Here is a 13,092-nt window from a genome sequence, read left to right as displayed (position 1 = left end):
GGTGTGTAGTACCATCTCAAGTTTATTTTAACAGTCAGTTCCCATAACGCAGCACATCTGGAGACAGTTTGGTTTATTACACATGCTGACCTCCATTGGTCGTTTGTATAGGAAAGACCAAGATCTTTCTCCCATTGTTTGAATGGAGCGGATTTAGTAAATTCTCTTTTTCCCTGAAACATATTATAGAAAAAGGAAATACCTTTAATTTGCACATCCATGGAATTGAAAAAACTCCAAGCATGCTTATAGATTTGGAGATTCGTAGAATCGAAATTTTTTAAGCAGTGAAATATCTTTTTGTAAAGAGCTTGGTGTGTTGGGGGCAAATGAAATTCAGATTTAATTGTATCAAATGACTTAATCTCTTTCCCGACGAAGAAATCTTGAAGTCGCGTGATCCCATGAGAAAACCACACATCAATTGTCTCCGAAGATGAGATCATTCGTATGACTTTCAATGGAGTTTGGTTTAAATCTTGAAGCGGTGTTTGACAGGATAGCAGACGAGAACATTTTTCGTCCTTTTCACCAAACCCAGGACACGAAGAAGACGGGATACAAGAGACCCTGGAGGTCCCAGAGAGGTTGGGGCAAGTCTGGGGTGCTATTCCGACCTCCTAACCAGACTACTAAAAATCAGTGACAGTCCTCTGGCTGTGGGAGGAAGGCTGCAGTCCTTTTTTCCACAGTGGAAGACTGCAACAACCAGTCCGTTTGTCCTCAAGGCAACATCAGAGGGCTGCAGACTGTAATTTTCACAGTCACCACCAAACTGTTTCTACATATCTCAGGCTCCCCAACATCAGGAAAAGTCCCTAGCAATGTCATCTCTCCTGCAATAACTTGTTCAGCAGAAAGTGATCATCCCATTTCCCCGGAAAGAGGAAGGACTAGGGTGCTATTCACACATGTTCCTAGTCAAGAAGCCATCGGGAACATTTTGGTTAATTCTGGAACCTGAAGATATTAAACAAATCCAGGTACAAGAGGTTCCGAATGTACACAATTTTCTCAGTGAAGAGTCTTCTAACATCAGGCTGCTTCCTAGTGTCCATAGACCTCAGGGATGCTTACCTTCATGTTCCCATAGCACCAGCATTGCAATAATATCTGTGGTTAGCGATCAAGATGGAAGGGGTAGTCTTGCACCTACAGTTCAGAGCTCTTCCTTTCGGGCTGTCTTTCTCCCCAAGGATTTTCACAAATATTATGGCAGAAGCCTTGGCACCCCTCAGATTGAGGGGAATATCGATTGTCCCATACCTGGACAACCACCTGGTATAAGTCAAGGGATCTTTTGGGGAAAGACCTGAAGGAGACAGAGAGACACTTGGAGAATCTCTATTGGATAAAATCAAGCATGATTCTGTCTCAAACAATAAAATTGCTGGGGTATACTATCAACTGTACAGGAAAGAATCTTTCTCCCAGAGGAAAAGATAGAGAAAGTCTGAGACGTGGTAAAGATCCAAACAAATCTGCCAACCTCAATCAGGACAGCCATGTCAGTGCTAAGCCTCCTCACAGCATCAATCCCAGCAGTGCAATGGGCGTGTTTCCATTCAAGAGATCTCCTGCAGGCAATTCTGAGTGGGGTCATAGGAGAAGTCATTCAGGATTCCCTCTCAGGTTCAGAGGAAGTTATGATGGTGGTGGAGGAGACAGACAAACGTGGACAGAGGCCTGCTCTGGACATTGCCAGTAGAAAAGAGGTTGACAACAGACACAAGTTCTTGGGGTGCACACCTGTAAAGGGCAGATGGCCCAAGGAGTTGGACAAACAGAGAGGCCAAGAGATCCTCCATTTGGAGGGAACTAAAAACCATTCTCTTGGGACTGTGGGCTTTCAAGGATAGAGTCAAGGGCCATCATATTCAAGTGTTGTCCAACAATGCCACGGCAGTGGCCTACATAACTGGTCCTTAAAGAAACTGACTGCAGTGTTTCCTGGGAAAATGGATGGAGCTGCGCTCTCTCCAGATGTTGTCCTGAAAGATTTGTGGAAATACCAGTCTAACTAAGGTTTTATCAGGTGCTTTACAGTCGCTATTTTTGTGCCTGAAAAACGCCCCAGTGTGAAAAGGGTCTAATTGTCAAATGAAACAAGCTGAAGTTAGAAGCTGATTGTCTACCATGCACAGCTGCACCCGTTTTAGTAAATCTCTCAATGGCTTTTTTTGATGAAGTGGGGCTAAACACAATATAGGTGCAAACTGTGTTGACTATGTTTTTAGGTTTTTGAGTTAGCTGGTTGTTTTGGAAGCCTGTTCTTTTGCACAGAATTCACAATTGCAATTTTCCTTTTTTATTTCATATATTAGCATATCTGACTGTAACCCTGGATACTTTATTGTATGCGATCCTTGTTCATGTTAATTTCTTTTGTGCAGCAAAGCAGTTTTAAATGCCTGATGTAAGAAAGTCTTTTTTTTTCTGTTCAAATTTTTAACTACCAGATCTGGTATCCTTGTCCCAGCTGTTTCCAGGAAAAAGAGATAACCACAGGCGTTTTCTTGTTCTACCATTTATTAAATTTCTTTTGCAGGATAAAATGAATCTAAAGCCAATTTTATTTTAAGCATAAAAAAGCCTCAATTTCATATTAGCAATCACATTTTCTCTGGTGTCACCTTTTGACAGTAAAGAACGGATAGCATTAATATTGACTCAACACCTTCTATATTACCTTTTTTAATATATATGTATTAGTAGATACTTTCCAAATTTTCTTACCATCCAGCACTGATTTTAGTCTAAAAGTATTTTTTTTTTCATACTTATTAAAGGTAAATTTTGTATTTATTAATTATATCTCATTGCCAGGGTAGTACTAAACAACAAATAAAACAAACCGAGGACGTCATATAATGTCCTCGACTTTTTGCAGTGATATCTGAATGATGCCTGTAGCTACAGGCACCATTCAGATATCACCGTCTTCAGCCGCCAATTCTCTGCACGATAAGAACGATCAAAGCGGCAGTTCCGCCGTTTGATCGTTCTTATAGGCAGCGGGACGGGATGTCCCCCCCCCTCCATCCGCCGCCATTCAGTGCTTCTCCGGGCTCTCCCATGCAATCAGGGGCCTGGAGAGCGAATCGGCCAGCGTTGGCTGGGAAGCATAGAGATGACTGGTGACCAGATGGTCACCAGTCATCTCTATGACCGTCGGAGGCCCGGGCGCAACGTTATGACGTCACGCCCGGTACCCGGAAGTAAACAAAGCCACAATCGTGGCTGTCGGCATGAGATCGGTGAATTTTTTTTCACAATCTCATGCTTGTAAGCCTGGAGGAGAGATGTGGGGTCTTATTAACCCCACATCTCTCCAGAAAGAGGACCTGTCACACTATTCCCTATTACAGGGAATGTTTACATTCCTTGTAATAGAAATAAAAGTGTTAAAAAAAAAACAAAAACAAAAAAAGTGTAAAAATAAAAAAATGAAGTAAAATAAAATATATATATATTTTTTAAAACGACCCTGTCCTCGGTAGCTCGCGCGCAGAAGCGAACACGCATGCAAGTCCCGCCCACATATGTAAACGTCATTCAAACCCCACATGTGAGGTATCGTCATGTGCGTTAGAGCGTGTGCAACAATTCTAGCACTAGACCTCCTCTGTAAATCGAAAATAGTAACCTGTAAAAAAATTTAAAGCGTCGCCTATGGAGATTTTTAAGTACCGAAGTTTGGCACCATTCCGTGAGTGTGCGCAATTTTAAAGCGTGACATGTTGGGTATCTATTTACTCGGCGTAACCTCATCTTTCACATTGTATAACAAATTTGGGCTAACTCTACTGTTTTGATATTTTTTAATTCATGAAACCGTTTTTCTTTACCAAAAAAAAGGCGTTTGAAAAATGATTGCGCAAATACAGTGCACCATTTTATTCCCTAGGGTGTCTGCTAAAAAAAAAGATATAATGTTTGGGGGTTCTGATTAATTTTCTAGCAAAAAAAATGTGATTTTTACATGAAGGAGAGAAGTGCCAAAATAGGCCCGGTGATCAAGTGGTTAAGAAACACAAAATTGCAGCTGAACAGTTGTAATACATATTAATATATATACAGTCGTGTGAAAAATTAAGTAAACCCCATGGAAATTGTTTCAACATATTTGACAGGCAAACAATAGGTTGTCATTCAAACAGTACCTACAGGTAAAGGTGATACACTTGAATAAGAACACTAGAAAAAAAACTGCCTTTTCAATAATTTATTTATTAACCACTTGCCTACAAGGCACTTTCACCCCCTTCCTGCCCAGGCCAAATTTCAGTTTTCAGCGCTGTCACACTTTGACGATTGCGCGTTCATTCAATGCTGTACCCAAATTAATTTCATTTTTTCCCACAAAAAGAGCTTTCTTTTTGGTGGATTTTTATTTTTTACTAAAAAATTTCCCGAATTTCTTTTGAAGAACAATAAAAGTTGTTTTCTTAGTTTTTGGCCGAAAATTTTCGAAATAAGTAATTTTTCTCCTTCACAGATGTGCGCTGATGAGCCTGCACTGATGAACACTGATAGCCTGCACTGATGAGGAGGCACTAATATGCAGCACTGATAGGAGGCAATTATGGACAATGATAGGTGACACGGATAGGTGGCACTGATGAGCAGGCACTGAAAGACAGCACTGAATTGCATTAGTGATGGGCTCAGAATGGCCTCGCTGATGGGCTCAGAATGGGCTCACTGATGGGCGCTGTTGGGTCTGCACTGATAATCAGGGCATTGATAATGAGTGCCATGATTATCTGTACAGGTCTCCCCTGTAAGGAGATGCTTGCTGATCGGCTCTTCTCTCCTCACTCTGTCAGTGACACAGAGCGCCCACAATTGCCGTGCTGTGCATGATTCCTGTGAGACAAGAACAAGAGGGGATCACGTCCACTGTCATTCTGTCTATATGGCGGGCGGGAGGTGGTTCAAACACAAATTGATGTAAAGGTGTACTGTAGAAAAGGTAAATACAATATATCAATATATACAATTTCAAAAGCTGGTATTTCCTTTAGTAGAAATGACAAGGCATTTTTTTGTCACCAGCCAACCAGTCTCTGACCACTTTTCAGTTTCAAGATGTTTGTACAACCCCAATTCCAAATAAATTGAGACACTGTGTAAAATCTACATAAAAACAGAATACAATGATTTGCAAATCTCAGAAACCCATATTTTATTCACAATAGAAATCAAATGTTTAAACTGAAAAAATGTACCATTTAAAAAAAATATGGTAATGTTGAAATTTGATGGCAGCAACATGTCTCAAAAAAGTTGGGAAAAAGCCATGTTTATCTGTAACACTCTGTAAATGTCTGGGAACTGTTATTGGAGTTTTGGGAGAGAAATGTTGTCCCATTCTTGCCTGATATAGGATTTTAACTGCTCAGCAGTCCTGGATCTTCTTTGTCATATTTTTTGTTTCAAGATGTGCCAAATATCTTCAATTGATGCAATTTCAGACTGCAGGCAGGCCAGTTAGGCACCCGGACTCTTCTACTATAAAGCCATGCTGTTGTCATAGATGTAGTATGCAGTTTAGCATTAGCGTCCTGCTGAAATATGTGAGGCCTTTCCTGAAAAAAAAGTTATCTGAATGAGAGCATTTGCTGCTCTAAAACCATGATATATCTTTAAAGGGGTTTTCCACCCATTTTTTAAGTTTAATAAAAGTCAGCAGCTACAAAAAGTGTAGCTGCTGGCTTTTAATAAACTGACACTTACCTGCTCCACGGCTCCGGCGTCTTCATTTCTAGTGTGGGCACTCGGCAGTGACAGCTTTCGGCTTCACGGCCGGGCACCCACTGCGCATGCGCGAGCGGCGCGGCGCCGTCCAATTGGACAGGCGCTCGCCTACAGGGAGGGGCTGTGAAAAGGCGATTAAGCTAATCGCCTTTCCAGCCCCTCGGCGGAAGGAGGAAGTGGGACAGGAAGTCCCCTTCTCCTGAAGCCCCCACTCCCCCCCCAAAAAAATGACATGCCAAATGTGGCATGTAAGGGGGCGAGGAGTGGGTTAAGAGGAAGTTCCATTTTTAGGTGGAACTCCTCTTTAAGCATGGTGCCTTTGCAGATGTGCAAGTTGCCCATTTTATACACATTATGCACCCCCTTACCATCAGAGATGCAAGCTTTTAAACCAATCGCTGATAACAAGCTGGAAAGTCATTCTCCTCTTTAATTGCAGGATACTTTTTGGAAGCATTCCTGAGCCCATGCAGTAATGCCCATCAAAAAAACAATGCCTGTTTTTAATGCAGTATCATCTGAGGGCCCAAAGATTACGGGCATCCAATATAGCATTTTGACCTTGTCCCTTATGCAGAGAGATTTCTCCAGATTCTCTGAATCTTTTGCTATTCTGTATTGTAGATGATGATATATTAAAAGTTTGCAATTTTCCGTTGAGGAACATTATTCTGAAATTGACAATTTTTAGATGCAACTTTTCATAGATTGGTAAACCTCTGCCCATCTTAACTTTTGAGACACCCTGACTCTTTAACTAGTTAAGGACCAGCCCCCTCAGTTGTACTGCGGCAGGTTGGCCAATTGCTGACTAAAGGCGGCCATACACGGTTCGAATTTCGAAAGAATTTTCTTTCGAAAATCGTATGAAAGAATTTTCGTTTGTATTTCGCACCGTTAGTGGGCTGCAGCAACAGCCGATTTTCGTGCGGCAATCAAATTTGAGAAATCCGACATGTTGGAAATTTAAAAAAAAACTAACGATTTTCTGATCAATGATGGGAGAATCGTGCGAGAAATGTAATAGAAAAAAAACGCGCATGTGCAAGAAAAGAATATTCCCGGAGAGAAACAAATATTCCCGGAGAGAAACGAACATTCCCGGCAACATGAATATTTTGTCGGCCGAATTTTGAAAATCAATGGTGGCATCATCGGATCGCAAAAAAAGCGAACTTTCTGATTTTGAAAAGAAAATTCATTTGAAATTCGACCGTGTATGGCCTGCTTAAGAATGGGCTTGGGCTTTTTCAGATCAAACCCGCCAGGAAGCCAACGCTGCACACTGCCAATTATATGCAGTATATGTATGTGCAGCTGCCGGTCAGGAAATGCCTCACTGCCTATGATTGGCGGTGTGCAGTGGCGGCTTCCTGGCAGGTTCAATACAAGCACGCCCAAGCCCATCACTTTTGCTGACCCCTTTATGAATCACTGGCCTGGAAAAAGTATTTAAATCAAGAAAGTTGGAGAAGAGCTACTTTTTCTAGGTTAGGTTTTTTACCTTCTCTAATATATTTAACAGGTCAAGTTACCGTAGTTATAGCTCGCAGATTGTAGGGAGTTTACCAGAATTAGAAAATCAGCCTTTTATTTTTTCACTAGATGAGAAATACACATTTTGTCTAAATTCTATAAAATAACACTAGTAAATAAATCATGCTATGCTAAGTGGATTAGTACAAAGCAATAGCAATGAATCATTTCTTTCTAGATGCTCCTCGGAATTTCACTTGTCTCAGTGACTGTCCCATTGATTATAAGGGTAGCTTTGTGATCTGATGTCTGACTGGCTTTATGCTCCCTAAAGGAATTCTTGGTGTCTTTATTCTCAGTACGTGACTCCCACATCAAACACTGTATTACTGCTAAATCTGCTCCACACTTGCCTTTAGTTAGAGTAACATACATCTTGCACAGATTTCATTTGTATGTTTTTGTTTATCTCAGACACTCAACAAGAGATGCATTGAAGCAGCAGTGATGACTGGCCTAGCGCTGAACTGCACTATAAACAAGAAATCTCTTTTTGATCGAAAGCACTACTTCTATGCTGACTTGCCCGTAAGTATTTCTTTGTATGCTGAGTAAAGTTACATTGTTTTGTTGATTTATAGAAAAAATCATTTCTTTGAGCCCCTGCATATCCCATGAGTGTGTTTGTCTCTTACCAGAAAGAATGATAGGAAGAAACAGTTCAAAACTTATGGGTTCATATTGTTTTCTGTTCCTTGTTCAGAGACCTCAGTATTGCTCAGTCTGCTGAGCAGGTGGAGACCTCTGCCCTGGTAGTCTTTCTCCCTTTCCACATTGAGCGCTGGAGACAGTCTGAGGGACTGTCTGCAGGTCACTATTAAAAAGACAAGGTACCTAGCCTCATTGCTTTGAAAACACTGCCAGGTATGCTAAAAAATGATGATCTTGAAGTGAATGTCAGGGCAAAAACAAACATATATTTTTTTATTTTTTCCAATATAGCTTTGCAGTAAATTTAACCTTTTCCCATGCTCTTTAACTTTAACCGCTTGCTGACTTGCAGTTTTACTGCTACAGGGTGGCAGCTGTGTGCCGAATCACATGTATATATACGTGATACCGCACTTCCACCTGCAATTCACAGCAAAAGCCGATTTGCGGGTGCCGGGCACTCACTGTCTACTGGCATCCACCGATCTTCGGGCAGAGATTTAAACAGAGCTCTGCCTATGTAAACAAGGCAGAGTTGCTTTCTGACAGGGGGAAGGGATGGATTCTGTGCTCTTGCAAAGCAGGGACTCAAGTCCATCTCTTTTCCTAGTAAAAGCAGCACACGTAGTAAGCACAAACACTGGCTAGACACACAGTTGACCGTTTGATCGCCCTAGATGTTTAACCCCTTCTCAGCTAGTGTCATTACAGTGACAGTGCATATTTTTTAGCACTGATTACTGTATTAGTGTCACTGGTTCCTGCAGTGTCAGTTGGTGTCCGATTGTCTGCCACAATATTGCATTGCAGTCTCGCTATAAGTCGCTGTTTGCCACCATTACTAGTATAAAAATAAACAAATCAAAATTCCAGTATATATCCCATAGTTTGTAGATGCTATAACTTTTGCGTAAACCAATCAATATACATTTATTGGGATTTTTTTAACCAAAAACATGGCAGAATACATATTGACCTACATTTGATTTTTGTTTCAATTTTTTAATGGATATATTTTATAGAAGAGTCAATAATATTGCTTTTTTTTTTCTAAATTGTCGGTAGAAAAATGCGGTGGTGATCAAAAATCACCAAAGGACAGCTCTATGGGGAAAAAAATTACATAAATTTAATTTGGGTACAGCATTGCATGACCGCGCAAGTGTCAGTTAAAGTAACGCAGTGCAGTATCGCAAATAAATGGCCTAGTCATGAAGAGGGTAAATCTTCCAGAGGTCAAGTGGTTAAAAAGCTAAAATACCTTGTTTCTGTCTACTCTACTGCAGAACTCCACCTCTGTCCCTCTATATACATGCATTGCATACATTGATTACTTTTTCTGCAAAACGGTACTAATGTATTGCCTTCCAAGAGCCTGCCCACATACTGTGTGTAAAAAAGGGACTTTTGGGTGACGTAGTTCTGGGGGGAGGAGGGAACTTCATCAATAGGAGCTAAGCTACCCGTAGCTTTCCCTGCAAGAATTACAAATTTGAAATAAAAGCTGTTTTTTTACTAGAGCAGGGATCTCCAAACTCTGGCCCTCCAGCTGTTGTAGAATTACACGTTCCATGAGGCATTGTAAAATCCTGACATTCAGACATGACTAGGCATTATGGGAATTGTAGGTTCTGAACAACTGGAGGGATAATGCTGGGACATGTTGTATTGTGGAAATGGAGGGTTTGCGTGTCCAGGTGTCCATAATGAGCAGCAACCTGTGTTTTAAGCCATGTTGAAAGCCTTTCAGCTTCTGCATGCTTCCCTTCTGTAGCATCATTACTATTTGTAAGCAAAGAGTTTGTACTGAGCCTGTGACTGCGTACTGTTAAAGCATCTTGGTTCAGGTTGAAGACCCAAAACAAGCATGCAGCAAATGAAAGCTGAGAAGCTGGAAATTATTTTCGCTGTCCTTGTCCTGTCTAAAATGTTAGCATGACAGTCAATGTACTAGCAAGATTGGTCGTTGCTACAAATCGCAAAGGCTGGTGATTAACAATGAGTTTTATCTAGCAATTTAATCTAGAGTCGCTGGTGATTTTTTGCTAGGAAGCGATTTGTGACTGCTACAAGTTAAACTACAGCACTGGGTAAGTGTGCACTACTACAAATTGCTCCTTGCCAGGAATTTGTAGTTAAGCCTAGCAATTTGTGGCTAAGCTTATAGTTGAATGAAAAGCAACTGTCACTGGAAATCTTGTGACATGAATTGCTGTTAAAACCTATTGGCTAAAAAAAAATTGTGATTCCATGAAAGTTAACTATAATTTTCTTGACAAATAAATCATCCTTCTGACCACCTAAAGCTGGTATAACAACCTAAAGCACCAGATAAAAATAACGTTAAAATCTACTATCACTAAAGAAAAAAAAAAAATTTAGACAAGCTTTTTCCTTTAAATATTAGTCATGAACGATTACCTTTTCATTTTAATGTGCATCTTAACCACTTAAGCCCCGGACCAATATGCAGCTAAATGCCCAGATGTGTTTTTACAATTTTGGCACTGCGCTGCTTTAACTGGTAATTGCGCGGTCATGCAATGTTGTACCGAAACGAAATTTGCGTCCTTTTCTTCCCACAAATAGAGCTTTCTTTTGGTAGTATTTGATCACCTCTGCGGTTTTTATTTTTTGTGCTATAAACAAAAATAGCGCGACAATTTTGAAAACAATTCAATATTTTTTACTTTTTTCTATAATAAATATCCCCCAAAAATATATAAAAAAAAATATTTTTCCTCAGTTTAGGCCGATATGTATTCTTCTACATATTTTTGGTAAAAAAAATCGCAATAAGCGTTTATCGGTTGGTTTGCGCAAAATTTATAGCGTTTACAAAATAGGGGATAGTTTTATTGCATTTTTATTACATTTTTTTTTTTTTACTACTAATGGCGGCGATCTGCGATTTTTTTTCGTGACTGCGACATTATGGCGGACACTTCGGACAATTTTGACACATTTTTGGGACCATTGTAATTTTCACAGCAAAAAATGAATTTAAATTGCATTGTTTATTGTGAAAATGACAGTTGCAGTTTGGGAGTTAACCACAGGGGGCGCTGAAGGAGTTATATTTCACCTAGTGTGTGTTTACAACTGTAGGGGGGTGTGGCTGTAGGTCAGACGTCATCGATTGTGTATCCCTATAAAAGGGATGACATGATCGATGCAGCCGCCACAGTGAAGCACGGGGAAGCCGTGTTTACATACGGCTCTCCCCGTTCTTCAGCTCCGGGGAGCGATCACGAGGGGGTGGATAGAAACGAATAGCCACCCCCTCATCCCGGATCGCTCCCACATGATTAACGACTGTCGTATGTACCAAGGGGGGGTCCCGGTCGGACCCTCGACCCACGTCTAGGCAGCGACGTGCGGGAACGTCGTTCTGCCTGTCCGTGCCATTTTGCCAATGTATATGTACGTCGTTAAGCGGTCGTTAAGCAGTTAATTGTATTTTTTAATTATTGTGCAGTTCAAATGTCACTATCTCACAGTATGAAATGCCCCCAAAAGCCAGTACAGGACAGGGTACAGGCAGATTTAGAAATGACTAAGCTATAGGCAGATACCTTAGGTGATTGGGCACTGGTGATCCCACCATTTCCTGCCTCAACCATTTCCAAGCCTCAAAAGGCTTGGGGTTCTTTTCAAGGTCTAATTTACCCCGAGTTGGCCTTGAAATGCAGTCAGTGGTTTCTTTTATGATGATGTATCAGACAATTGCAGTTTGAATCAAGAGTATGGCCCACAATCCATTGCCGCTGACCCCAATGTCTTTCAACACTTGGATATCTTCCCGATCACCTTAAGCTCTTGCTGACGAACTGGGTGATACCCTGTGTCAGATGCCAAGACTGAGTCTCCTATTGATCCAGATGGACAGACTATTGTAGTTTTAAGTACCGGTCAGCAGAAGCAGCATACAGGAAGCAACCAGAGTGGATCCTTTTTGAGGGCAGATGTCTCTGTAGTGAGAATCTTCTTCTTTTTTTTTTTTACATTCTTTACAAGCAGACTCTTCCAAGCCCAAATCTGAGAACCAGTTCTGTTGCAAACCTTGGACATCCCATCCAAGGCAGCAGTGCCTGGCCCCAAGCCTTCTTCACAATCCCTGTCTGCTCCGAGTTCTTCAAGTTGGGGGGTGTCAACCTTTGCAACTGCCTGGTCTTGGGACATCCCAGATTTTTTGTTTGTCTGTCAATATAGCGAGATTACAAGCTGGGGTTTGTCTTCTCTTCCCCACTTTATGCTATTCAGTTTGCCATCCAGAAATGTCTTTCCTTGGGGGTCAATGTTCCCATTCCAGCACATTGACAATACCATGCAGTGGGCTACATCAACCACCTGGGCCGGACCAGAAGCCGAAAGATTTAAAGGGAGGTGGATCTCTTCTGCAATTGGAAGAAAGGCACTTTCTGGCCTTGACTGTTGCACACATCCTTGTTGTAGAAAATTGAATACGATTTGCTATGTGAACTGGGCAGCTTCCATCAGTCTCTGCAGTTAAATCAACTCTAAGAGCACATTGCTTGGCTTTCACAGAAATGGCATGAGTGTCTTGCTCTTATTGTTTACACCTGGATTGACCATCATTCGAGTTCCAGCCTGATCCCCATCTGTGTGAATTCCAGGGTTCATCATTAGAGTTCTATGTTTTGGCATTCTAAGCGTGACTGATTCACTGTCCTTGACATGTGAGTCCACTTTATTTGGTAAGAGTATTTATCTATGGTGGAGGTCGCATCATCCCTGGTGTTGTGTGATGTCATGGGTGTTTCATCCTACCTCAGAATGCCAATTCCATTATAAGGGTTGACTATTCTCATGTTCTATCTTATTTGAACTTACTTCATGATATAGAGATCCATCATTGGGACTTTTAATTGTATTTTTTTACTTTTCTCATTTTTGCAGCATCTTTTTACCCACCCTACACGTTTTTCACTATTGTATGTTGTATCACATGTTATATGTTTTCATCACTGTATGATATATTGCACTTTATTCGGTTTGTTATCACTTTAGCACTACATTTTGTAATATATCCTTTAGAAAATTGAATGGTTGACTTCCTCAGCCATCAGCAACTGGATTTGAGAGAGTGGTCCCAACACTTGGAGGTTGTTCCGGACATTTGTT

At 41.0% G+C, this 13,092-nt stretch overlaps 1 protein-coding gene across 1 annotated transcript in view; it reads left to right on the top strand.

Moving 5' to 3' along the window:
• The window catches only part of GATB (glutamyl-tRNA amidotransferase subunit B), a 167,360-nt gene that overhangs the window by 27,493 nt on the left and 126,775 nt on the right, over positions 1 to 13,092 (top strand). Inside the window, exon 3 of the mRNA XM_040331899.1 lies at positions 7,711 to 7,824. Within this exon, the coding sequence (XP_040187833.1) occupies positions 7,711 to 7,824 (114 nt within the window). The remainder of the gene's footprint in view (positions 1 to 7,710; positions 7,825 to 13,092) is intronic.

This window comes from Rana temporaria, chromosome 1 (assembly GCF_905171775.1).
Source record: "Rana temporaria chromosome 1, aRanTem1.1, whole genome shotgun sequence".
Taxonomy (NCBI): domain Eukaryota; kingdom Metazoa; phylum Chordata; class Amphibia; order Anura; family Ranidae; genus Rana; species Rana temporaria.
Note: the sequence above shows the minus strand (reverse complement) of the source record. Positions and strands in the feature narration are given on the sequence as shown.